Source organism: Maylandia zebra, linkage group LG8 (assembly GCF_041146795.1).
Source record: "Maylandia zebra isolate NMK-2024a linkage group LG8, Mzebra_GT3a, whole genome shotgun sequence".
Taxonomy (NCBI): Eukaryota; Metazoa; Chordata; class Actinopteri; order Cichliformes; family Cichlidae; genus Maylandia; species Maylandia zebra.
In genome coordinates, this window is record NC_135174.1 from 14,455,505 (window position 1) to 14,480,910 (window position 25,406).

At 39.3% G+C, this 25,406-nt stretch overlaps 1 protein-coding gene across 2 annotated transcripts; it reads right to left on the reverse strand.

Moving 5' to 3' along the window:
- Positions 1-24,988, reverse strand: mmp25b (matrix metallopeptidase 25b). 2 transcript variants are annotated; one of them, XM_076887450.1, is made up of 17 exons: positions 24,096-24,988; positions 23,044-23,271; positions 22,661-22,858; positions 21,104-21,186; positions 20,812-20,968; positions 20,443-20,516; positions 18,874-19,006; positions 12,929-13,020; positions 11,581-11,713; positions 7,696-7,840; positions 5,684-5,988; positions 5,373-5,552; positions 3,991-4,075; positions 3,370-3,452; positions 3,088-3,240; positions 2,028-2,321; positions 1-1,173 (listed from the first exon to the last, which is right to left on the reverse strand). In XM_076887450.1, exons 2-17 carry the CDS (start codon positions 23,147-23,149, stop codon positions 908-910), a joined length of 2,487 nt encoding a protein of 828 aa, XP_076743565.1. In that variant the 5' UTR covers positions 23,150-23,271; positions 24,096-24,988; the 3' UTR covers positions 1-907. The 2 variants fall into 2 exon arrangements, with proteins under 2 accessions (XP_076743565.1, XP_004575904.1); XM_004575847.5 differs by lacking the exons at positions 1-1,173; positions 2,028-2,321; positions 3,088-3,240; ... (5 more) ...; positions 11,581-11,713; positions 12,929-13,020 and adding an exon at positions 16,797-18,775 and having other exon boundaries at positions 24,096-24,384.
- Between the last annotated feature and the right edge of the window lie 418 nt (positions 24,989-25,406).

The following is a 25,406-nucleotide window of genomic DNA, read 5'->3' on the forward strand; positions in this document are numbered from 1 at the left end:
TCACTGGAGAATGACAAGTATTTAATCATTGAAAATGAAACATCTTGAATCTGAACCAGATGACATGAGGTAACATGCCTTCACACTTGTGGCAAGGGCAGTGACGCCAAAGAAATATGTGTTAAAAGCAAAAGACAAAGCTACAAACCAAAACCAAAAGTATAAAATTCAACATTAGGACATTTTAATAGTTTCTGATAACTTATAAATGGTTTTGTTTAAGATTTCTTTCACAGAGATTTTACAAAATGTATATTGTCACTTTACAGTAAGTCTATCTGACTCGAGCTGTGAAAACCACTGAAGGATTTGGTATGTTTCATCTGCAAAGTTAAGCATCTCAGCTTAACACAGCCCAGCCTTAAGAATATTCTACAATGACAGCTATTAATGTCAATGTAAAACAACCAAAACATTGTACATTTGTAAAAACTACACAAATATAAAAAAACAAAATCTTCAATTTACCATAATCCAGATCTGCTTGTGCACTATATATTTTGATATTTTAGCAAAAGCACCAAAATCTAATTATAAATAGATATATTTAAAGATGAAAATGACTTTTGCTGTTAAGTATGTTTGATTTACCTTTTTATCACCCCAAGCACAAGGCGTTACATAAGACCTTGTTATGAAGAAGTAACCTGTGTGCTTGCGTGTGGTGTTAAATGACGTTTCTTTCTTCTGTAAAGCTCATTGTAATTCAATACAAAAATGTCGCAATATGTTTCAGATGAGAAACTGTATTTATAAAAACCCAGGGGGTTTAAGAGAGGCTTTTTTTTGCCACTGGGACTCAATTTGAAACTATTGTGTAACTTTATGCAAGTAAGATGACATAAAGTCATTCTATTAATAACCCGCCAGTGGAAAAAAGGGAGAAGTAAACACTGACTCAAGAAAATTACAAACTCATGTTTCTTATAATCTCATTGGTTAGCAGCAAAATAAAAATCAAGAGGAGAGAGCTGCTTCTCAGCGATGAATGCGATCCCAAGAAGATGCAGGTGCATTCTTTTGGGAATTGAGGATTTGTTGGAGTGGAAGTTGAAGGAGCAGCTGGACAGCTAAGCCAGTCTACAGCGATGGATTTTGGTGTGACATCATCTTGGTTCAGGTCTCCATTTGTGAGCATCCAGTAGGAATTATCCTTGAAGAAATAGGTATTTCCTTAACAACAAAAAGAAAAAAAGAACACGAAAAGCAATGCAGCTGTTATTTTGTTTCATCAAATTATGAATAAACCAACCCACACAAACTGGATGCTGATTAAAAGGAGTGGAAGACAGCAGCACATTGTAGTTTTTGTAACTACAAAGTAGTTATGTGGTTAGCTCCTGCACTTATGAGGGCTCAGAAAGTGTACTTCTAAATCCTGTCATTTCAAAAGCTCTCTTACCCTGAAGCCAAAGTTTTCAACAGCTTTATTAAAAATACTAAAATTACTGTACTAAATAAATACAAAAATTAAAAATTAGCCCTTTCTGGGTCAGCTGGGAGGCATCCACTGATTTTCAACAAATCACCCACCTGTTAAATTAGTCATATTTGGATTGTCATTCTAATATAAAGTATGCTTTGATGTGATACTACTACTTTTCATACTACATGAAGTAATGAAATAGGCTATGACATGGCATTTTTTTGTGCAGGAATCTTTCCTTTATTCATTTATCTACTTGAATCATGTTGCATCTCAGTGTAAGATGTTATTTAGAACTTCTTATCTTAATCAGCGCTCTTCCACTCCTTTCTGTGCGTCATTCCCTTGAGCGTCTTGGGTGTGACAGCTGACAAAAGCTATCTCCCAAAATAACTTCTCTATCATTGTTGTGTATTTATCTAGAGCAAAGGTGGACAATTCATTTTCCCAAAGGGCCAAGTGAGAAACTGTACCAATAAGCTTAATCCTTATTGGTGCCCAGTTTCTCATGTGGCCCCTTGGGGAAATGAATTGCTCAACTCTGATCTCAAGTTTGTAATAGAAGATCATCACATATGTCTCCATTTTAACACAATGTTACCTTCTCGCCAGCTAATGATGCCATCGATATGGGCAGGCATTCCTTCCCATAGGGTGTTTTCCCGTGGATATCCTTGCTCTGGTTGGATGGTCCTCTGTCCATTCTCAATGTTTTCGTTAAACCTCCAAAACTCCCCTCCGCTGAACAGGTATGTTTTGCCATTATGAGCCCAGTTGAAAGCAGCGTCCACCCTGTTCACTGTCTCACCCGACTTCTTCTTCATGCCCCAGTCAGAGAGAGGCCGAGGGTAACCGGCCATAGCCACTGTGTCCTTGAAGACCCAGTACTGAGCTCCTGGACATGGCGAAAGCAAAACAGAATATTTCAACAGAAAATCACTTAATGTGAGTCGGAACCATATCGTGGTGAATTCTTCGGTTTATCAGCAGAAAACCAAACTGGAAAGTACCGATAATACAGACCCAGTGATACAGGCAATGACCCAAAAGATACAGCAGAAGGTTTGAATGTAAAGAAGTGAAAATATTTGTCTGGGGCAGATCTGTTCAGGACATTGTCTTCAGCTGCATTTCACTTAGCGAGGACAAAACTGAAGGCAGGAAAGACCAAATACAAAAACAGCAGAAAACAGCAGCATTAAAAGCCTGGAACAGAAAGAAAACACCAGGACAAACTGGACCATATTGGCTGACTTTAAAAGTTTAAAAATAAGTATTTTATTTATTATTATTATTATTATATTAATTTGTACATATTAAAAATAAATCCTCATTGTTTTAACACCCTTTTTTGTTCTGCCTCTTAATTAAAAACTTACAATCTGCACTCCAGTTGCATCTCAATTGTTTCGTCTTCACATCTATTGTGGCAGCGTGTTGAGCCAAAATAATAAAAAAAATGCATCACTGTCCAAACACTTCTTGACCTAAATGACGTATATGAAAATATTTATATACGATTTAACATTTCACCCCCCACTCAAAAAAACCACCATGTTTAAAATATAACAGACGTGAGAAGTCACCCACTTCTCACGTCTCTGAACGGCCAAAATTAGATCACCTGAGGCCATACATAACCACAAGATTTAGCTTCTCACCGATGAAGAAGATGATGCGGCTGTCACTCTTCCTCTCATACACAGCATCGATCTTGTTTATTCCTTCTGGAAGGCCCATCCAGAAGTTTTTGATCTGAGCCGGATTTAAGGACACCAAAGAGCCATCTTGCTGGGTTCTCCAGAACTGTGCACCTTTTTGAAGAGAAGACACAAAAGAAACAACACGGATAAATAAAATAAAAATACATTTTTTTGACGAATGTGGAAAATTAATTGAGATGTATTTTTTATTCTGTTCAGCACAGATCCACTTTTTCATACCTTTAAAGAAGAAGACCTCTCCCCTAATGTTTCCTATAGCATCAAAGCCTCCCTGACACCGCTCTTGGAATGATGGATCAGAACTAGGAGAGAAAATTGAATCAAAATCAAGTTAAACTTTGCTTTTACTGCATTTGTTTGATAAATACACTAGAGGGTGCTGTGGGGCCAAGAATGCCACAGTGAGAGTCTTTAAGCTACCACTTAAATTAAATAGACTACTACCTTACGATTATATTCACAGAGATTTTTACCCCAAGCTTCATTCATCCAGGAACACACACATTCATACAAGTACGTTTTTTCTATACTTAAGTACAATGTCTAACATTTGTTAACACACGCTCAGACACCAATGGAGCCGTGAGGTTTTAGTATCTTTCCCTTTACGTTGACATGCAAACTGCAGCAGCAGGGTATCAAACTATCAGCCTTTTGACTGATAGGGGCCACAGCCTTCCCTAATTAGTCATTCTTCTTTTTTTTTTTATGTGACTCTGTCTGAATGCATTAATAGTATATTCATAGCTTGTAAAGTCAAATATTATGTGATGATTATCTGGATTAAAGTGCAATCCAGATAATCCCCCCACCCCCAATCCCTCCCATGGTTCAGCTCACTGCTGTGTTGGCCTCGGTGGAGGTGGACTGGGCAGGCGTGGGAAGTGGGGATCATCACCACCTGGTCGGTCAGCATCTTTCACACCTGCAACAGAAGAGTGACAGAAGACACTGTGGAAGAGGAAACGAAAGCTGACGACAGTATAAGAAAAACTCAGCAGGCAACCCACATTCTTCTCAGTGTGCAGAGGTGTTTGTCACACAGGATGCAAGGCTTTTTCTTTTTTAAGACATGAGGAAGATATTCAGTTACATCACTGCATGAATGCAGTATTGCACACAAAACCAGATTAAAACAGTGTTATTGCATTACTGTATTATTTTTATCTTTTGTAGACGTTTTACGTTTTATAGCGTATTAAGCTATAACAGAAATATATCAGTAATGAATATCTGAGAACAACTGTGTAAGAGTTTTATAAAACCTAAGTGTAAAGTGCAATTTTATAAACTAGAAACAAATAGCAGAGACAGCTTATATTTGCAGGACCACATGTCCTCCATGTACATTTGCCCAAATCAAGAGTGGTCATTAGGACTGTGCCATATATCATCTGTGATAAGCCCAGTATCATTTTTTATGTGATATAAAAATATCATATTTAGTTCATTTCAGTTTTATTTATTTAGCACCAAACCATAAAGCACTCATCTCAAGGTGCTTTACTGTAAGGCAAGAAGGCTATAACAATAGAGAGAAAACGCCAACAATCAGATGACCGCTGATGAGAAAGCACTTGGCAGCAGTAGGAAGGGAAAACTCTTTTTTAACAGGAACAAGGCTCAGTGAGGGACAGCCATCAGCCATGACCGATATTGATATGCCATGCCTTTAAGGGAGCGCGAGAACCCTGCAAAATATGCAAGAAAACTGTTTCCGCTGAAAGTGGAAACAATGACCTTAAATGACTACATGGTGTGCTGCTCAGAGCACTGGCTAGCTGCGCTTGCTAGTAGGTAATCAGTGACTGTTGCTCATTAAAAAAGAGGGATTGAAGACGATGTTCATTAACCTACATAATGTAGGTTGCTAAATGTAAGCATCAATATAAAAATATTTATTATTTTTTTCAATATCATCATTAATATTCTTATCAAAAACTATGTTGAAATATCATGGAATATGTGATACATTTTTGAGGCTATATTGCTGAACTCTTGTGGTCATGTTAAATGGATGGTTGATATAACTTACATAAAAAAAATCAAGTAATATAATTCACAAATTCACAATCAGTTTGAAAGGGCAAATGGATATGAAGAAAGATTTATTGCTACAATAGTGGTATGATATGGCAATATGAGTGTAATACTCCACCACTATTTTTACATCATCAAGTGCCAGATACTGATTTGACGAGTGTACGACTAGTCAGACTGACCGTAAAGCTGCTGGATGGCGAGCCTGTCATCCATGGCCAGTTTAAAGTGGGCAATGTCTTCCACGGGACCCTGATAGTACGGCCTCATGATGGATGGATCAGAGGAGGAATGAGAAAGGCCCAGTGCATGGCCAAACTCATGCACTGCAACTGTGAACAAGTCAGTACCTCTGCTATCACCTGTGGAAGTGTGAAGGAAAAGTGTTACCGTTTCACAAGAAAGCAAAGAAAACCCACTTAAAATTAGATAGTGGACATTCTGGGTAAGTGAATGATGAGGTTTTTTGTATTCTTCATATCCTTTTATATACCTGCGGAGCTCCAGATCTCATCGTCATCAAAGTGTGTATCACCAGATATGTCAAGTGTTCCTGGGAAAAAGGCATGGGCCAGAGTGCCACCTTGCCCATCAAAAGGGTACCCATCGTCGTGAAACATGTGGTCAAAAGACACTCTGATGTCCCCGTTAGCTGTGGCCCCATTGTTGTCTCTCCTCAGCTGACGGAAATTCAAAGGGGCCACGTCACTCCAGGCTTTGAAGGCATGAGTCAGGAGGCTTTCCACGTCATTGTTAGCCAAGCCGGGGGAGGTGGAGGGATTTGGGTAGCTGTGGATACTGGAGACAGAAAACTTAAATGCTGTGACTTGTGTATTTTTCACATTCCTCTTTTTTTTAATCACACATGATGTTTTAATACTGTCCCGAATTCTTTTGATTGAGGTGTGAGACAAACAACCACTGGTCCAGATGTGTCAAAACAATGATTTTATTAAACACACGCGTGGAAAGAAATACACCATCACAATTCTCAGCATAAATCTCCGCTAGAAAGCACACTTCAAATGGTTTTTATATATCAGGGTTCACGCCTCCTCTTGTGTCAGGCAGATACATGTCATGCATAAATTACAGTTAATGAAAGTCACCTTTAACACACCTAAAGAGACATTTTCACCGTCTCCGAGCCAGATGTTTCCTGTGGATGTTCTCCTTCTCGCTTATCTCTGGAACATCACACATTCTGCAAAATCTGTTGCTTATGCAGGTACAAATTGCAGTTACAAGCAAGTCTCACCTCTACCCTAAAAAATAAATCTACGTAATGTCTGTGTCTGTAAGCGTGCTTGCTTTGACCTTTCTGCACTGTGTCACCTTTCACAATATGTCATCTAGACAGTCAGATGAAGCTTGTAACCCTCAAAAACAGAATGCCAACTCTTTTATGCGCACATTTGCAGTATGTGTAATAATATAATTAAAACTACATGTTTAATAAATGTTTTCAAAAAATGCCACTACTCAAAGATCTCGTTGTCTCACTCCTCGGTCCATTCAGCCACCTCCACCAACGGCATTATGGACCCTGGACCGATTGGCCCCGAATCCACAGCCCTATACATACACAGCTGTATACATACAGCATATTAAAATGTCATTAAAATTCAGCCTTGCAGAAGGCTTATGTTATCTAAAAGTGGAGCCTTCCCTTTTTCTCAATTTTTTTCTCCTTCATTACAAGTTACAGGTCAAATTTAACAAAACAAAAAACAATTTAAACATCAAATTCCAAGGTGTCACTTTGATGCCACATGCTGGTTTGCAAAGTCCTCAAATTTGGCTGAGGTAGACTTATTAAGATACGACATTTCAAGTCATAGGTGGATCTGATTGTACAGAAGAGGATTATGGCCACTCTTTTCTCAGAATTCTGGAAAAGAAGAAAAAAAGATGTGCTCTCTTTTTTTCTGGTGGCCCTAATCTTCTATTTTCTTCTGTATAATTGAGAAACCAAGCAACACTGCATTTATAGGCTGTAATATAGGCTTGTTGTTCTCATATTTGTGCAACAACACAAGAACACAAGTTATCATAGTGGAAAGCTTTAGAATTTTTAAATCCTGCATGCTAGCACTTACTTCAACCTTTAACCTTCAAATGGTAACAGGTTCTCCTCTTTTTCAGCATGTGGGTAAATTTTCTATAATAGAAAGGTGCTATATAGTTGTACTTATATTCAAACTGAGCACTGGTGGAAGACTTAAGATAACCTTTATTAGTCCCACACGTGGGAAATTTGTTGCTCTACCACTTGAGCCACATCCACTCACACATCATTCTGTTAGCACCACACACTATCAGATAGCTTCCTCAATAAAATGCCTCTTTAATCCTGACTTAGTTCCTATATTTGATGTAACATGACTAGCTTGTTGGCCATGACAACTTATGGGGTAAAAAACATGTCAAGTGTTCCTGGGATATTCCCATGATTCATACACATATGATAAAACCACAATGTCACAATCATCACACGAAACCAACCTCCATGTGAGATCTGTCTTATCCCACTTTAGGCCTGATAGTGCATATCTTTTCCTCCTCCTTCGCCTCCTCAGTATGTCGTCTCTTCCGACAATATCAGGAAGAGAGCATCGTGGTTTAGACATTAGTTTGAGCGTTTCCGGGTCTGGAAGAGAAGATGATTAAATATCATGTGTTGAAATGAAAGAAGGTGTTGCAAGAACTGCAAGGCCTCATGTGACCCCTGTCTAGAAAAAAAATGTACAGTGTTGTGCAAAAGTCTTGAGCCATCACTAATTATATTGCATTTTTCCTGTGAAAATGGGAAGAAGGAAATTGCTGAAATGTGCAAATATACACTACCAGTAAAATGTTTTGGAAACATTTTCTCGTTTAATGTTTTTTCTTTATATTGATGACTATTTACATTGTATATTCTCACTGAAGGCATCAAAACTATGAATGAACACATTTGGAATTATGTAGTAAACCAAAAAATGTGAAATAATTAAAAACATGCTTTATAGTTTACATTCTTCAAAATAGCCACCCTTTGATTTAATTACTGCTTTGCACACTCTTGCTATTCTCTTGATGAGCTTCATGAGGTTGTCAGCTGAAATGGATTTCTCTTTACTTAGCTGATTGGTTCTTGCCAGAATATGAATTAACAGTTGTAAAAATAGGGCTGTTAGCTGTGTACCAACCTGACTTCTGCACAACACCACTGATGGCCCCAACCCCATTAAGAAGGCAAGAATTTCCACAAATGACAAGTCACACCTGTGAAGTGAAAACCATTTCAGGTGACTACATCATGAAGCTCACTGAGGGAAGGCCAAGGGTTTGCAGCACTGTTAACAAAGCAAAGTGTGACTACTTTCTGGAATCTAAAACATGAGACATACTTTATCAATTTTTTCCTTGCTACATAGTTCCACATATCTTGCTTTGTATATTTGATGTCTTCAGTATGTATCTACGATGTAGAAAGTAGTAAAAATAAAGAAAAGCCATTAAATGAGAAGGCATGTCCAAAGTTTTGACTGGTAGTGTATATGGAAATACAATGTCATCAACATAGCCCGAACTCTTTTTTTAGGGACGTTTTCTTGTCATTTGCAGTTGTTATTTCTTGATATGTCAAGCTTTCAGCTAATACCTTTTTGGGAATAACCTTGGTGCAAAAAACTACCTAATGCCTGTGAATGTCAATGACAATGTGTTTTTGCAATGACCTGCAGGTAATAAAGTGTATAAAAAGGGTTCAAACTGATTCATTTGTTGGATTTGGTGCCTTTTTTTCTGCTTGATGGATGGGAGCAGCTACAATGTTTGCTTTCCTTAACATTTATGAACAGCTTTATTTATTTATTTAGTTATTTTATTATTTATATTTTTTTTATTAGTTTTTCTGTTTTCACAAATAGTACATAATTACATAACATAATTAAGTGTACAATTCAGAACCAAAAATAAATAAATAAATAAATAAATAAACAAAAACAAATAGACTGATAACTAAGCACAGAACACCAGCTCAGTTCCATCTAAAAAATAAATAAATAAATAAAGAGAAAATACAATACAATACAATACCTGTGGTCCCAGTAGTACTTTGCAGTTTGAACACTCAAGAGAATCCTTGTAACATAATATTAGAAACATCAGGTTCCACATAATTCAAGTATGGTTCCCACACCTTAAAGAATTGATCTGTTTTTGAGTGCAGTATACATGTAAGATATTCCAATGGCACTAGATCCAACACTACTCTTTGCCAACCTTTAATAGTTGGTGCTTTTTCATAAATCCATTGGAGTAGTATATTCTTCCTTGCCGCATAGGTGAGAACACAGTACAATCTCCTATTATTCTTGGATATTAATCGCCGGCTGGGGAGGCCCAGTATGAGAGACAGAGGGTCCAATTCACAACCGAAAATCGTCTCCATTTCAGATAACACATTACACCAATATTCTTGCAATTTCAAACATGACCAGAAGCTGTGAGTTAGGGTACCAATTTCTGTCTTACATTTGAGGCACATGGGTGAAAGGGTAGGATTATATTGATGATGTCTGCGAGATATGGATATATGCATTCTGTGTATGATTTTTAACTGTATTGCTTTGGTACGATTACAAACTGAGATTGATTTGGCATAACTCCAGACATCTTTATATTCTTCATCATCAATTGCTATACCTAACTCCTTTTCCCATGTGCCTTTAAGCCTCTGTGACATCACTGAAAGTACAGAATATAAAGCATTGTAAAATATATTCACAGGTACCTCTTTGTCTGTTAAAAATAATAATTTTTCAACAGGGGAGACTTCATGACTCTCACTAAAGTTAGTACTTTGTAAAATATAATGCCTTATCTGTAAGTAACGGAAAAAGTCATGTTTGGGGAGAGAATATTTCTCAACCATTTGGTCAAATGGCATAACTACATTGTCGGAGAATAAGTCCCTCAGTCTCTGAATGAACCGCTTTATGAACAGGTGGTTGGATGAAGGACTCCTGGCAGCTTTTTCCCAGTAAAAGTTTTTAATGTCAGTTAAAAATTGACATGGTAAATTCAGGTATTTTGCAATCCACATGAATTCTCCATCTATCTCATCTACACCTGGACCTCTATGTCTTATATGGCAACAACTGAGCATGAATTTAAAAAAGTATCGAAGCAAAAAAATTTGCATTTATGATATTTTATAATCAAGTTATTCGAGATTAGGGATGGGTATCGTTTAGGTTTTATCCGATACCGGTGCCAAATCGGTACTTTTGAAACGGTGCCGGTGCTCAAACGGTGCTCAAACCGGTGCTTAAAGAATGGAGAACACAAAATTGGTCCAAAAACCTCTCATGGTCAGCTGATTTTTTGTAAAAAGATAACAATGTTAGCCTTTTCTGCAGCTATGGGGCATATATGGTATCACTCTTAGCTGGAAGCAGTGCTTAAACAATGGAAAAAATACAAACTTTGTCCAAAAACCTCTCATGTTTAGCTGTTTCCCTCTTTTTCTTTGGTCATTTTAGCCTTTTTGGCCAGGGTGAAGGGAGTATCTGCCATCAAACAAGAAGACAGCCGCATGTAGCTATGATGATGTTTGCTAGTTCACCTTACATGCATTAATGTAATAACGTGGTTAGCCTACTCAACGTAAATTACACACGAACAACATTAAGCTACTCACGCAGAGAAGAACGGCTGCTGCTGCCATCAAATACGGCGCATTTCTCGGCTTTTAAAAAAAAAACGCTATGCCTCGCCAGGTGTTTCATCGGATTCAAGGTGTTACCTCCTTTGACAGTATCACAGTATCAGCTTAAAGCACTTGTTGCAGGCTGCTGAGTTTGCATATTTTGCTGTGAAGTACAGCCAGACTTTTGACCGCTTAGCCTTGGGCATTTTTAATCTGTAGCTCTGCATAAAAGAACGTACGTACCTGGGCCCGCCTACTATCCTCGGAAACGTAAAATGATTGGCTAGAAGTGTGTCACAGCTCAGGGAAAAAAAGCACCGAAATAAAGCACCGAAATGTGCGCTGCTTTTCGGTCTGGTTACTACCGTTTATGTCAGAACCATCATGGCACCGGACACCGGTACCCATCCCTATTCGAGATACTCAATGAATCATTGCAGATGTAGATAAGTGGCTTAACAAACATGAGTGAAAAGCCAAGAAAAACACTGAACTATCCCTAGAAAGTTTGGAGAACTATTGCTCAAGACCACTTAAAAAATTATTGATTGATTAAAAAAGTTATAAAACACTCTGGCTCCTTAGAAGCAAATTGCAAAGAAATGAGGGGTAACTCGAGAGCTTTGCACAAAGAATTGTGTATAAATACAGTAATACATTCTCCTAACAGATGTGAGTTAAGAATAACTTACCAAGCTTCCCAGTTTCCCGGAGCCCTCCGAATCTCTGCATGGTACGAACAGCTTCTTCAATCCCTTCTTTCGTCAGCAGCTGACTTGTATGTGGGTCAGGACGAGGAAGGTACCCATACCTACCGAGCCAGTCCTGGACACAAAACAAGAAGAAATTGGTTGATTTCCCAAACTTGATTACTAATGAGGCTAGAAAATGTAAATGCATCCTCACCACAGTGAGTCAGTCATATCTAGCAAGGGTCTACTTTGATGTCATAGGAGTATTTGATACGCACTGTATCCTGCTCCACTTATGACAACGGATCAATCTGAACAAGCGCAGCCCTTTTTTTTCATTAACATTGCATGATCCTCTCTATGTTAAGCAAGTTGATTGATAGCATAAATGCTGTAGAGCAGTGTGTACCACAAAACACACAAGCACACAAAATACACACTTTACACACATACACTGAAACAATGAAATCTCTTTCTTGAACGTGATTTTGAAACCTGCGGTACTCTTACATGTCCTCCACCCTGCAAGCTGCACTTTGACAGGAAAAAGGTGGTGGCTTATTCCATCAACCGTCCTCTTTGATCTCTGCCTTCAAACTCCCTTACTCCCTTACACACACACACACACACACACACACATGCACACATATACACACATATATCTATCTATCTATACATATATACATATATATAAAATAATTTACCCCCAGTGAGATTTGCAGCAGTGTCATCCGGGATTTATGCTCTTTTTTCAATCAAAGAAGTAAAACATTTTTCTTTCTCATAACCAAGCCACACATGATATACACATACCACGAAATATAGCGATATTAATTCATATTTGAGGAACTGGAAGTGGGAAGCTTATCGTGCTTGCACGTCACATTTCATGTGAAGTGTGTAACGTAATGTCTATTCTATTTATACAACTAGTGGTTTTTCTGATGAAGGACTAATCTCTCAGAATGGTCAAAAGAAAGTCCCCAAAGCGTTTCATATGTTTGATATATTCTTATAAACCTCAAGAATCTCATATTAAATACCTCTATCTCCCCCACAAAACACACACACACACACCCCTTGCCGTGGGTAGTTAATTTTACCATCTGAAATGAAAAACACGTGGAAATACAATTTCCGATAAAGTACACATTAAATGTCAGATTAAAATTATATGTATATGATATATAGGATTCAAAAGGATACAAAAACAAACTGATGCAAAAGTAACACATACCCTACACTTTCCTCCCCACTTTCAGATACATCAAAGGAATCCACACAGCTGCCGATAAACGTTTACAACTCATAGAGGAATTTTTGTGTGTCGTGAATATTTTGTACTCACCACGGCTCTGCTGTATTGGTCAGGCCCTGCTAATGTGCTTCCCGTAAAGGTCCATATCATTAACAGCAGAAGGCAAAACTCCATCCCAGTCACTGCAAGAAAAGAGGAGGAAAAGTGCTCCACATCATTAACAGGATGTTTAATATTTGGAGGATTCTTGTTTATAATTCCGCAGCTTTCTCTAAATCAGCACATATTCAGGGGAACAGAGACGATGCTCACCGCTTGTTCTTCTTCAGCTGCTTCAGTCTCTCTTGGGACTAGGCTTGGTGGATCGATCGGGGAACTGTTGAGGCGTTCCAGTTACCTCGGAAATGAGAGTTGAGGGCTTTCAATAGTGAAGTCGCATTAGCAAGAAAAAACAGGATTTGATTTTCTCTGGCAAGGTAGAGAGATTCATGCAATACTACAAATACGTGTTTTTGGATCACTGGAAATATTTCTTGTTTTTTGTTGCTTTGTTTTTTACATCACTACCAATAGTTCTTTTTTAAACTAAAAACCAGCTGCAGTATATCCAGGAATAGAGCCTGGACAATGATCTGCTTATGGCTATTTAACGAGTCATAAGTATAAATCAGTCGCAGTACACATTACACGTTTAATTTGACGTGTTCAATTTGAAGTTAGAAGTTTCAGAGTTCCAGTTGGAACCTCAAACGCCTCATGAAGCTGCCTCACAGTCGAAGATGGCTAAGTGTTCAAAACAGTGGTAAAACTTAAGCACTCTGGAGCTGTGTGGGGATGATGGACCCCACATGGGCCCCTGTTAGGTGTGCCCAATCAGGCCCAACAGTAGTTTTAGGGTCCCTAAATGGGTTTTCTATTACCCACAGAGAACCATATGGTAACCCCCAAGTCGGGGGGGGGGGGGGGGGGGGGGGGGTTAATGGTTTTCAGTTGAAAAGCCTATTTTGGATTGCTACACAATTACATGGTATGAATTCAAGGTCCAAAGGGACAAATCTGCTATGGGCCCTGGATGGGTCAGCTTACATGAACACCAGGAATACCCACAATTGGCCTGCCCACAAAAAACACATATAGGGGCTTACGGTTTTACTTATATTTACATATACTGCTGACATTTTGGATTGTGAAGTTGGGGTTGGTGGAGCTGGTCAGATTTTCCAAGTTGGAAATCTGAGTTTCCAGTTAGAAATTCTGACTTGAACTGGAACACACTATAAGACATTGCCCCACCCCACCACCACATGAGCTGTTAAGGCGTGAGTAGGGGTTGAAATCTCTTGGAAGGACTCTCAAGCCTGCATTGCATGTGGCTGGTACCTGGTGTTGTTAGCCACCACATCTGTTCAGCAATGGCGGAGTAGAGGTGCATGGCCTCCTTTACTTATCTCTGTCTTCCATCATTTTGGTCCACAATGTGACCACTGGCATTTCTGAAAGAGTACAAACGCACAGCTGAGTCTTGTCCTGTTGCCGTGGCTCTCCTATGCTTTGCCATGTGTTTTGCAATGGTTTTCTGTTTTTTCCTACGTAAAAGTCAGAGGACTATTCACTGTACACTAGTCTATGCACTCTGTGGCTTATGTGAAGCCTCACATGATTAGTGGGTCAAAACATCTTCACATACCTAAACAAGTCCAGTTGCCTTCTTATCACGCATTCAAGCCAAGCAGCACAGGCTGTTTACATTTAGGTTCACAAACCTGTTTATTTACTTATTCATTTGTTTATTAATTTAAACATTTTCAAACCTGAAAATACAGACCAAATGAGACAGAGGACTCATGTACAATTCAGTAGAAATAGAAAGAACCTGTGGCTTTGTGGGCTCTCACACTAGACAAGATTTTTCAGGTCCGAGTCAGTATCACCATTTTTTACCTGATGCTTTGACCTGTCTTTGTTCTGGTACAGGTAATAAAATAGAAGAGACTTAGGGAGTAATTTCTTTAATTTTTCTTTAATTATTATCTGGGTCACATCAAATTATTGGGTTAGAGCAACCACAAACATCATCCTATTGTGTAGTAAACATACTTTGTGTGATTGTATATCCTTCTAAGATCCAGGAATTCATTCTTGTTCTCTGTGTAGGATATGAGTCTGAGACCTCAAGCATAGTTTATGCAATATATATGAGTCCTAATGTCCTATCAAGAGACATGTTGTGCTTTTGCAGTGATGCCACATTTGTAGGGTTTGATTTACAGACAACATGTAAATTCTTTTCAAAAATGAGAGGCACTGCAGCTTCCATGTTCCATAGCAACAATGGTTCATCTGTATTGATTGTATCTATTTTGAAAAATCCAATTGTTTCTTCAATTTAGTAGAATGTCGGAAATGTACAGTAATTTTAACACTTAACAAAACACAACTTCACTTATTCAGTCTCTTTGTCCAGAGGGCTGAGTGAACTGCCAAAGGGAAGTGAAACTTATTATTTGTCAGGAAAGGAAACACATTAGAGCAGCTAGGAGAAACCTCAGAGGATGACAAATGCCAAAAAAATGAGTATGACAAAATATACAAAAAAATATACAAACTTTGCAAATACAAAGTTATTTGCAAACAGGGTGATAGAAATTAAATTGAAACTTTTAAAGACATTTTAGCCTTTTTTAACAGCACATGGAAACTGCTCATGGAATTTCTGGAAGTTCTGTCTACCTTTACTCATCAGTCTACGTCTACATTTCTGGAGAACGGATGATGCTGCATTTGGCTTGAGTGCTCTGGCATCTCATAGCACATTATGTTTGTGGGTCTACATTTCCATTCGCTCTGCAAAGCATAACTGGTGTTATCTTTCCCTGCCCCCTCCCCCCCGTCTTCCTCTCCTCCCGTATTTAATTTCTGTTCATCCTCCAGGGCCCAAGTGAGTGGAGTCATTAGCGCATAAATGCAGCCCCGCTAATGGCAGGCCAGTTTCCATCATGCCCACTTCATGTCGCTGCCCTGTGGGAAATAATCAGTCTTTTAGCTGCTCAATATTTAGTAGTAGTGGTTGACAGCATATGTTCCATTCATGCTGTTGAACAAAAGATTCTGAATGGTGAACTCTGGGAAATTGAGTTTAAACAATCTTGCTGGAATGGACAGATGATGTTTTCCAGTTTTCCTGTTTGTTCAAGAAACAGCCTAATACTGTTGGCCTGTACTCTACGGCACCATGCAAAAGTCTTGAGTCACCCATCATTTCTTTATATTTTGATAGATAAATGGGAAATAAATGCAAAAATGTATCAACACATACACACATGGAAATGCATGATAAAAGCCAGAAACAACGTATGTACAAATCTAGGGAGTATGACCCCCTTTATTCTTCTACACAGCCTGAACTCTTTTAGCAAAGCCTTCTTCTCATTTCTTTAATTAGTCTCCAGTAAAAGTTCTCTAGGCTTCTTGTAGGACTTTCAACCCTAATCTTTGAATGTTGGCTGCCTTTCTGTTGTTGTTATTCCTGCTTCAGTAATGTTGATGTCTGGGTTTTAGCTCCTCAGACGGGGCTTCAGAGATCAGCTGAAGGGTCAGATGCGTATTTAGGATCTGACCTATCTCCCAGGTCCTGTGTCAGGTCTTTGCTGAATTTATTTTTCACATTTCATGCACATGACTTTTAGCTGTTCATCTTCTCTACATAGTCATTTTTTAGGCCTACGACTTCTTTTGTCCAGCACAATTTTTTAAGCACACACTGCACACCAAGCATGCCGAGGTTAACTGCAAATAACCTTTGATTTACTAGCCAATGGTCCAATTTGACTGTATTTTGGAATGAATAATGTTGCTACGTAAATAGCTGACCAGTTACTAGCCTGTTACCAATCTACATACACATCACTATTATCCTTTTCTTTTAAAACTTGTGAAACCATGCAAGTGCAAAACAATGTCACAAACGCAGACCTTTAATGATTCATTACACACAGTTTAATTTTCATTAAAGGGATCCAAGGCCTTCACAAAAGGGTTGACTCTTGGTAGCTATACAGTACTAACACAACACACAACAACAAAAACAACACAAAGGACTTGTGTGAACGAGTGAAAACACAAATAAATAAGGGCCGAAAGACATTTCGTATGAGATGCATCAATAAAACCAATAGTCAGAGGAAAGTGAGCAGAGGTTCAAACTCTGCAGATTACAGCAACAGCTTTTTGTACAATACTTGATTTCATTTCTGATAGGAGCTGATTGTCTGTAGCAGCTTGTTTTGGTCATGCACATTTGTTAAAGCCATTGCTGTTGTATTGACAGTGTTGCATTAACTTCACAGTTATTTACCTCTACTTCCAGCTTTGATTGTCTTTTGAGTGTTTGCACTATGTTTTTGTACTGATTGTCATAGGCTAATAAATATTTATGATGTGGTGTATCGTGTATATATCACTGCAAACTTTGTTATGGAATTGCTTCTGATTTCTTGATTGATTGAATAAAAAGATTACATCCACAGCATATAGAATAGAGACAAAATGTAGCTGATTTACAGTTTGCCCCCCAAAAATCTGCTAATGCCATTTTTATTATTGTGTAGACTGATTTTATGATCAGCCAGTACTGACATCAGCATTACTAATCAAACTTGTGCTTTGAGAGTGAATGAGCCTACAGCATGCTACATTCTTCCCTCCAATAACATCCGACAATATTTCACACTTATCTTCATCATACACAGATGTCTGTACAAAAATATGTGGTCTCAGTGTAATGTTGCTGGCAGGAGAGGCAGGATTTACACTTGTTATGGTATGTTTTGTTTTTTTGTTTTTTTGTTTTTAGTTTCAGTACAAGTGATTGCTGTAAGCAAGTCTAAAATCTTCACAGTAGCCTCACACAGCTTATGCTTAGCGAACAAGCTAGCTATCACAATATCTTTGAGCTGCTCAAGTAACAAGAAACTGTGGTTACACTTCACAATACACCTGACATACGCTGGCCTTAAGGATTGATCTTAAAGCTGAAGGGTAGAAGTAAAGTCAGGTATAATTTAAAACTCAAAGCAATCTCCTGCACCCTTTTTTGATAAACGATCCGAGTGCTTGTGGTGGATGGTTGACCTCTGGGAGGATGGTTTCGCTGGAGGTTAAAAGCAAGTTTTGCTGTTAAATCGATAGTCCTCTTGCGAATATTGTAGGGTCATCACCTTACAACATAAAACCCCTTGAGATGGCTTCTGCTGTCAACTGGCACTATTTAATTAAACTGAACAGAATAAACAACATTTTTGCAACATAATTCTAAAATGTAAACACTTTTTTTTTTCGGAAATGTGTATTGAGCTTTAGGAAGACCAGTATTTTCCTCTTTGTTCTTTTTAGTGCTTTGGCTTGGATCATATATACTTATAAAAGAAAAAACCAGACTGTGTAATGGAATTTTGGAAGGTTTCAAAGCTAAGTCTTAAATATCAAATGCTACATTAAACCCTGATTTAATCCTGACTCTAATCCTAAACACACCTCAGACTGATCCTATACCTAACCCTGACTTCAGCGCTATGTACACATACTATCCAAAAGTGCAACCTGATAATACTAAGATAACACCAGTACAGCCGGAGTACTGTTAAGTGCAACCAAAGCTGCTCTTGGCTGAATTTGTAAACATTTAATGCATTTTTGGGGTCTGCAACCCCTTCGAGGCCCCTCTATAGCTCAGCCCTGTGCTTGCTTATATTCTTTTCTTCGCACTCGTTTTATTTTACATGCCCTTTTTTTCCTTCTTCTTCTCTCGTCGTGCTGATTGGCAACGATTGTCTGTTGTTCACTGTAATCTGGCCCAGTACTGACCCAGGCTCTGACTCATGCTCTGCGGCTCAGTTCCTGGGACCTGGACTGGCACTGACACCCCAGGCGATATGAGCCCTGAATAGAGGAGAAAAACAGTCAGAAGCGTAAAGAGTCAGACAGAAATCACAGATAGAAATAAAGCAAATAACAAAGTGATGCTAATAAACGCTCACCTGTGTTGGAGTTGGCCGAGGGTGGAGACTGCAGATGAGGGGAGGAGTACGCTGATGAGTCAAAGCTGCGTGGTGCAGAAGGAGATGGAGGTAACATGCAGGAGTAGGAGGAGGCCGACTGGGGAGGAATTGACTGAGAGCGGACACAGGAGTGGAGGAGAGAAAGATGTTGGTACGCATTACATACAAGTCTACTTTTAAGAGCAGAATCATTGCTGTCTACTAGACCAGCGGTCTCCAACCTTTTTTGCGCCACGGACCGGTTTATGCCCGACAATACAATACGATAAATACAACAAAATAAAACTAGTACCGGTACCGAAAAAAAGAAGATTTATTCATAACACACGTGAAAAGACCCAGGAAAACAGAGTAAACGATAAAAACGATAACAAAATAATGCTGAAAACCGATAAAAACCCTGAAAACTATACATTTGACACCTGAACCTCAACTCTCGCGGCCCGGTACCAAAAGACTCACGGACCGGTACCGGTCCGAGGCCCGGCGATTGGGGACCACTGTACTAGACCATGTAGCACTAAAACAGTTACAGCAACATGGTTTGGGTTTAACCACACGGAGGTGCTAGAGGCTTGTGGTATGGTCGGATTGTGGTTCAGCGCGGCGGCAACAGCAGCGTCACGCTTTTGTTTAATACTGCAGATGCAAAAAGAGTCAAGGTTTTCTTTCAAATCTTTTTAAAGATTTAAACGTTGCGATGATAATATTTTCAGAAATCAGACCGGGAAGACATTTCTAATGCATTATTGTTGAGGCTCTGGCACACATGAATTACAATCCACTGGAAACCCACAGAGCTGCGCATCCTACATCCCTCAAAGTGGGGATTAGCTGCAGGCTCCTGACAAAGAATGTGAAAGCAAACTGCATTTTCGTTAAAAAACCATTTCATATTCTATAACAAACCTTTTGTTCAAAGGCTTTTATACAATATTGCAAACCTTCCAGCTTTCAGAACAATGCCAAAGTCTGCCAAGGCCTTCAACCTGACACACCCTTTGCATTTTCCACAGGAGAAATGTTCAATGCAAAATGAATTTGGAATTCAGTGGTTGAAAAATATGATTAATAAAGTTTGGCTGATAAGAAGGAGCTATAAGTTGTCAGAAAAACAAGTGTACATCTCCAGTTTCGTGTATTGGGTGCTTTGCTTGAAGCCACATCTATAAGAACCTTATTAAGAACTGACTGGATCTATTTGACTGTAAAAATGTCCAAATTATGGCATTATGTCAGTCAAAATTTGAGAGAAGCAAAAAACAACCCTAATGTAATTCATATTCATTCACACGATGTCACAATCGTTCATCAGTTTAAAAAAATCAATCAATTTAAAGGTCTTTCAAACCATATGTCTCTAATATTAAAGAATACTGCTGTGACCACGTTTTATTATCAGCTGCAGAATCATTTATTAACTTTGATTAATATGAATTTCAGAGCCTAGAAGTGATAATAAACAGGTTCTGATCTGTTATGATGAATGTGATGTAGTTTGGAAGGTGCTGATGATAAATGATGAATGACGAATGATGAATTTCCAACCTGGACTCCAGATGAGAAAACTGACAGGGAGCTGTAGCTGGGCAGGGACGACTCAGCCTGACTCAACATGGACCCTGGAGAGAGAGAGAGGAAGAGAGCGAGACACACAGGGTGCACGCACAGTGAGCATGTGCGCACAAATTTACGCACAAGCATCTCACAGTGGAAATGTTTTAATATAGATGCGCTCTAATGGAGAACCTCTAATGGTTTGCCAGCCTGCAAATGTCAAGCAGAGGGAGCTCTGAGGCTGGTAATTATAAACTACTAAAATATTCCTGTCACCAAATACATAAATTATTGAGAGAATAGGTAAAGTCTTGCTTTCAGGCTCCTCGTGTGCTGTATGAGTTAAGTCAACAAACACACCTGAACTGCTGCTGTGCTGCTGATGATAGACAGACGTGTTGAAGGAAGTGCTCAGGGGGGCTTGGCTCTGCGAGCAAGAAGTCACACCGCCTGACCTCCGCTGATTGCGCAGCTTCTCCTCTCTCCTCCACTTGGCTCTTCGGTTTGAAAACCACACCTGCCAATCAAAGAGTCCCGTTGCACCCGTTTGTCTTGTTGTTAACAGCTACATTGGTCTATATATTTGGATTCTGTTACAGGTTAGGCCTAACAAATAAATGGGACTGTAGAGGAGGACTGAGAGCTTTCTCACCTGTATCCTGGCCTCAGGTAAATCGATCTTGTTCGCTAATCTCTCCCTTGCAAAAACATCTGGGTAATGCGTCCTTTCAAACTCTGCGGAAGATATAAAGCATCATCAAACACACAAAGTGAGTCCTAAGCCTGGCATGCTCTTCACCTATTTTGGAACCATCATATAATTTAGTCTGAATTAGAATTAAGCAAAAATTGACTTTTATAGAGTCATTTTAGCAGAAATCAACCAACTACATATTGGGTAATTACTGCTTAATATCAGCATTACTAATTATCCTTCTTTGGAACATATAAATCCAGGATGCTGAGCTGTATCCTTACAACCATTTTTGAAATATTTATCTGTTGCACTTTGTATAAAATATTTATGATTATGGAACATGCAGAAAGTTCATATGAAAGGATTCAAGTTGAGAAGCTGTCTAAGCACTTTATTTCACAGAAGGCTGAGTAAAAGTAAACTGAAGAAAAATCCTTGCAGGTTATTGTTTTTCTTAATTAGTATTGGAAAATTGCATTGTTTGTCACTTATTTGCATATAAAGTGGCTTACTACAAGTGTGGCTTGAAACCAGACACTTCGTATTAGTGAGAGTTTCACTTTCAGAGCATCAAAGGAGTTCATTTCTAGGTGACAAACTGCTGACATTTTTGTTGTTGACAAGTCGAAACGCGAATGTGCCTCACCCTGTAAGCGGCAGTCTGATTCATCCTGATGAACTCTGAAGTTTCAGATCTAGTTGTCTTTATAGTCTGAACTGTTTCCGTTCAAATGTTTTAGTAAAATGTCAAGAGAGAAACCGAAACCCGAAAAGTCAGTAAATGATCTGAAATACTTAATGAATACTTATTTAGCAAAAATAATGATACATTTGCAAATTGAGTCTTGCAAATTGTTATAATTGGCTTGGTTATAATTGGCGTCCGTGTCAACACATGATTGTTATTGTGCCTTGGCTGTGCAGTGAGGTCAGTGTACCTCATTAATGTCATTTGCACAGAGTGACCACAGTGATACATTTCCACTCGGCTGCACAGTGGACATTGCGTCCTTATTTAGCTCAAGGGCCCTTTGCAGCCATATCCAGTCAAGGGTGGCTTTCTGATCCCTCTCAGAGGGTATCGGGGCTACGAGGGCCAGATCTCGCTGCATAATACAAACGCGGCAAACACGCATTATCAAACCTCTGCTTTACATGTCCCTGGAGGCTATTCTGGACCAGATCGGGAATATTTGTGGAGTGAGGATTGTGGATAATTTGCATCTGGTAATGTTTATTCTCATCTGCAGGCTCTGATAAAGATGATGTCCTTCCAAAATATACACGGGATGATTTTTGATTTTTCTCATTTGCATCCCCCCCCTCCCCACAGCCATTTAAGAAACTCCTGCAAACAAGGTGTAACAAATATAATCCAATAGAAAAGGTGTTGTCAGGGGGGGGGAAAGCAGCAAGACAAGCTGTGTCATGACACGCTCTGGTCTGGCTCGCACCAGTGGAGAGCAGCGATTGGCTGCAAGGAGAGTGCTGTGCGTGCTTGCATGGCCTGACCTTTCTCCAGAGCCTCGATCTGCTCCTGCGTAAAGCTGGTCCTGTTCCTCTGCAGCTTCCTCTTGAGCTGCAGCCTCAGCTGAGACTCCTCGCCCTCATCCCGCTCCACGGGGACTCCTCCTCCTACCCTGCCCGCTCCACCCCCCCCTGCCTCGGCTCCCATGCTGCCCTCCGTGTCCAGCAGACATCCCTCAGACACTGGCAGCAATGAAGGTGACAAAAGAGATGTGTGTTACATGGGTGTGTGTCTCATATTTTAAGATCGTAAAGGCTGGTGATGTAGCCACGAAACGACTTTGAAAGTGGTTTAAAATCAAAGACATATTCCTTGTGATCTGTGAGGGCTGTGTTATGATCTAGTGAGACAGAAAATGTCCTCTCACCTGTGCTATGTTGCGTCTGGATGGCGGTGGGATCATGGTACCAGTTGTTAGGCCCACTCCAGTTAGAGCTGCTCTGTAGGTTCAGCATGGTTAACTTCTCATACATAATACGAGTGTCCAAACCACCATGAAGAGAAATAAAAGAGTCCCGTCCTGCGTGCGTGTTTGACCCTGTTTACTGGCACCTTGGCTCCTCTCTCCCTTCTTCAATCCTCCAAATCGTACCTCCTAAGGTGGGGTGGGGAGGCAAGGTTTAGGGGTAGGGGAAAAGAGGAGAAGAAGAGGAAGAAGAAGAAGGAGGAGGGGTTCATATCGCATGAATTCACACATGGTTGGCATTGTAGTGAATTAGCCTCATGATGACAGGCAGAAATGGAGTTAGTTACATGCTCGCTGTCGTAACGAGTGTGTGTTATACATTGCTAGGCTAGTATACCAGAGGGAGATGAAGTACATTAGAAACCACTCTGAAAGGCAGTACATTTGTGGTGTTACTTGCTTTCAGCTCCTTTCCCCCCCCCCCCAGTAAACCAAAACATGTTCGCAAGTCTGTGCAGCCAAAAAACAGGCAATCACATACTGTACAGCGGCTTTGCGAGCAAGATCAGCCATAAAGCATCCAAAACAAACTCATGGTTAATGGTCACTGTGAAAGATAAAGTGCAAACGTATTTCATTTATCAGTGTTATCAGCTTAAATAAATATTTACCCAGCTCAGAGTTAAAACAAAAGAAACACAAAAAAAAACCCTGCTCTCTTTTCCTGTTGGTTTATGTTTGAGGTGGGAAGATTTCCTCATTGGAGAGTTATACAAGAAGGGTAAAGGTATGTCATTACGGAGCCACATCTTACAAACTACAGCCGTAATAAAATGTCAAAGGTCAAATGTGATTCCGTTAGATCAGGGTGCACAGGGATGACAATTTAAATATAAAGTCCAGAAATCTTTTAAATAAATATCAGTGGTGACGATGCTGACCCCATAGCCCGCGATAAACCGGCAATTAAAGAAGCAACCAAACGAAACACAGCACAATTTCTTCAAACTTACCAAGCGTCCAGATGAAATGATGAGGGGGTCCTGTGTGTGTTACTCGCCTCCTCCGTGGACCTCTATTCCCCTGGTCCCCCAACGTCCCTTGTTCTCCAGCTTTGTTGACAATACCGTGTGTGTGTAGATGTGCGTGTGTGTGTGGAAAGAGGAGAGTAGGAGAGAGATGGAGAGAGTTAGACAGGGTGAGAGCAAGTGAAAGAGTGAAAGGGGGGGCTCTGGAGAGAAATGCGTCTGCGGGCACTCTTGTCCTCCGAGCGATGGGGAGAGAGAGAGAGAGAGAGAGAAAGCGAGCGAGAGAGAGAGAGAGAGAGAGCCACCGAGGGGTGACAAAGTGAGTCAACATCAGTGTCAAGTTTGAACTTAATGCCAGCAAGAGGAGGAGGGGAGGCCGAGAGACTAGAGCATAAAGCACAGATAATGGAACGATAGTGGCTGATGAATAGATGATGGAATTCAATTTTAGCCATAAATTACACATAAATATTAAGTACAACCAGCTGTCAAGTGTCTAGCAATCAGACACGTAACATAATTAAACTTGCTGTCCTAACTAGCGGGGCCTAATTTGTACTGATTCTTGTTTATAGATGTTTAAATGATGTGATTGACAAAACTTTGATAAAGCTTTGACATATCTATATGTACCTGCTGTCCTGCTGCTACTGCAGAGTCTTGTAGGCATGAGAAGATTCAGTGACTACAAGATAATTGGGAATCATGATGATTGTTGGGAAATAAGACTTTACATCATCGTGAAAATGATGTGAATTAATGTATGCAATGAAATTACTTAGGGACAGGTGTTAGGGCCATAGGCTTAATAATACATATTTTAATACAGAGTCATCAATTTGAACTGCTGAAAATATGTCAAGCATGTTACTTAATTAAAAAAAAAAACATAAATATAACAAGTAAGCAAGCAAAATGTTTCTGTCTATTGTGTAATATTAAGGTTAACATTACATTTTATTTTCTTCCAGCTTGTCTAAGAAGCTGGATTGAGGAAGGATGAGCAATCATTTTACTACAAATCTCATTAGATACAAAAATATTCTTTATGACCAGATATAATTAAGGAAAAAAGTTCATTTGCAACCTATAAATACGCTATTTTAGCTATTATTATTAAGCTCATTATTATTTATTTATTCACTGATATTTAAACCTTTGGGATAAATGTACATTTGTTTTTCTGGAAATCTGAATTAAAACAACAGATAGTCTGTTTTAAATGATCTGTATATTCATTCGTCATTTTATCATTTTATAAAACTATGAAATTTCCCTTTTAAGACAAAAATGTCA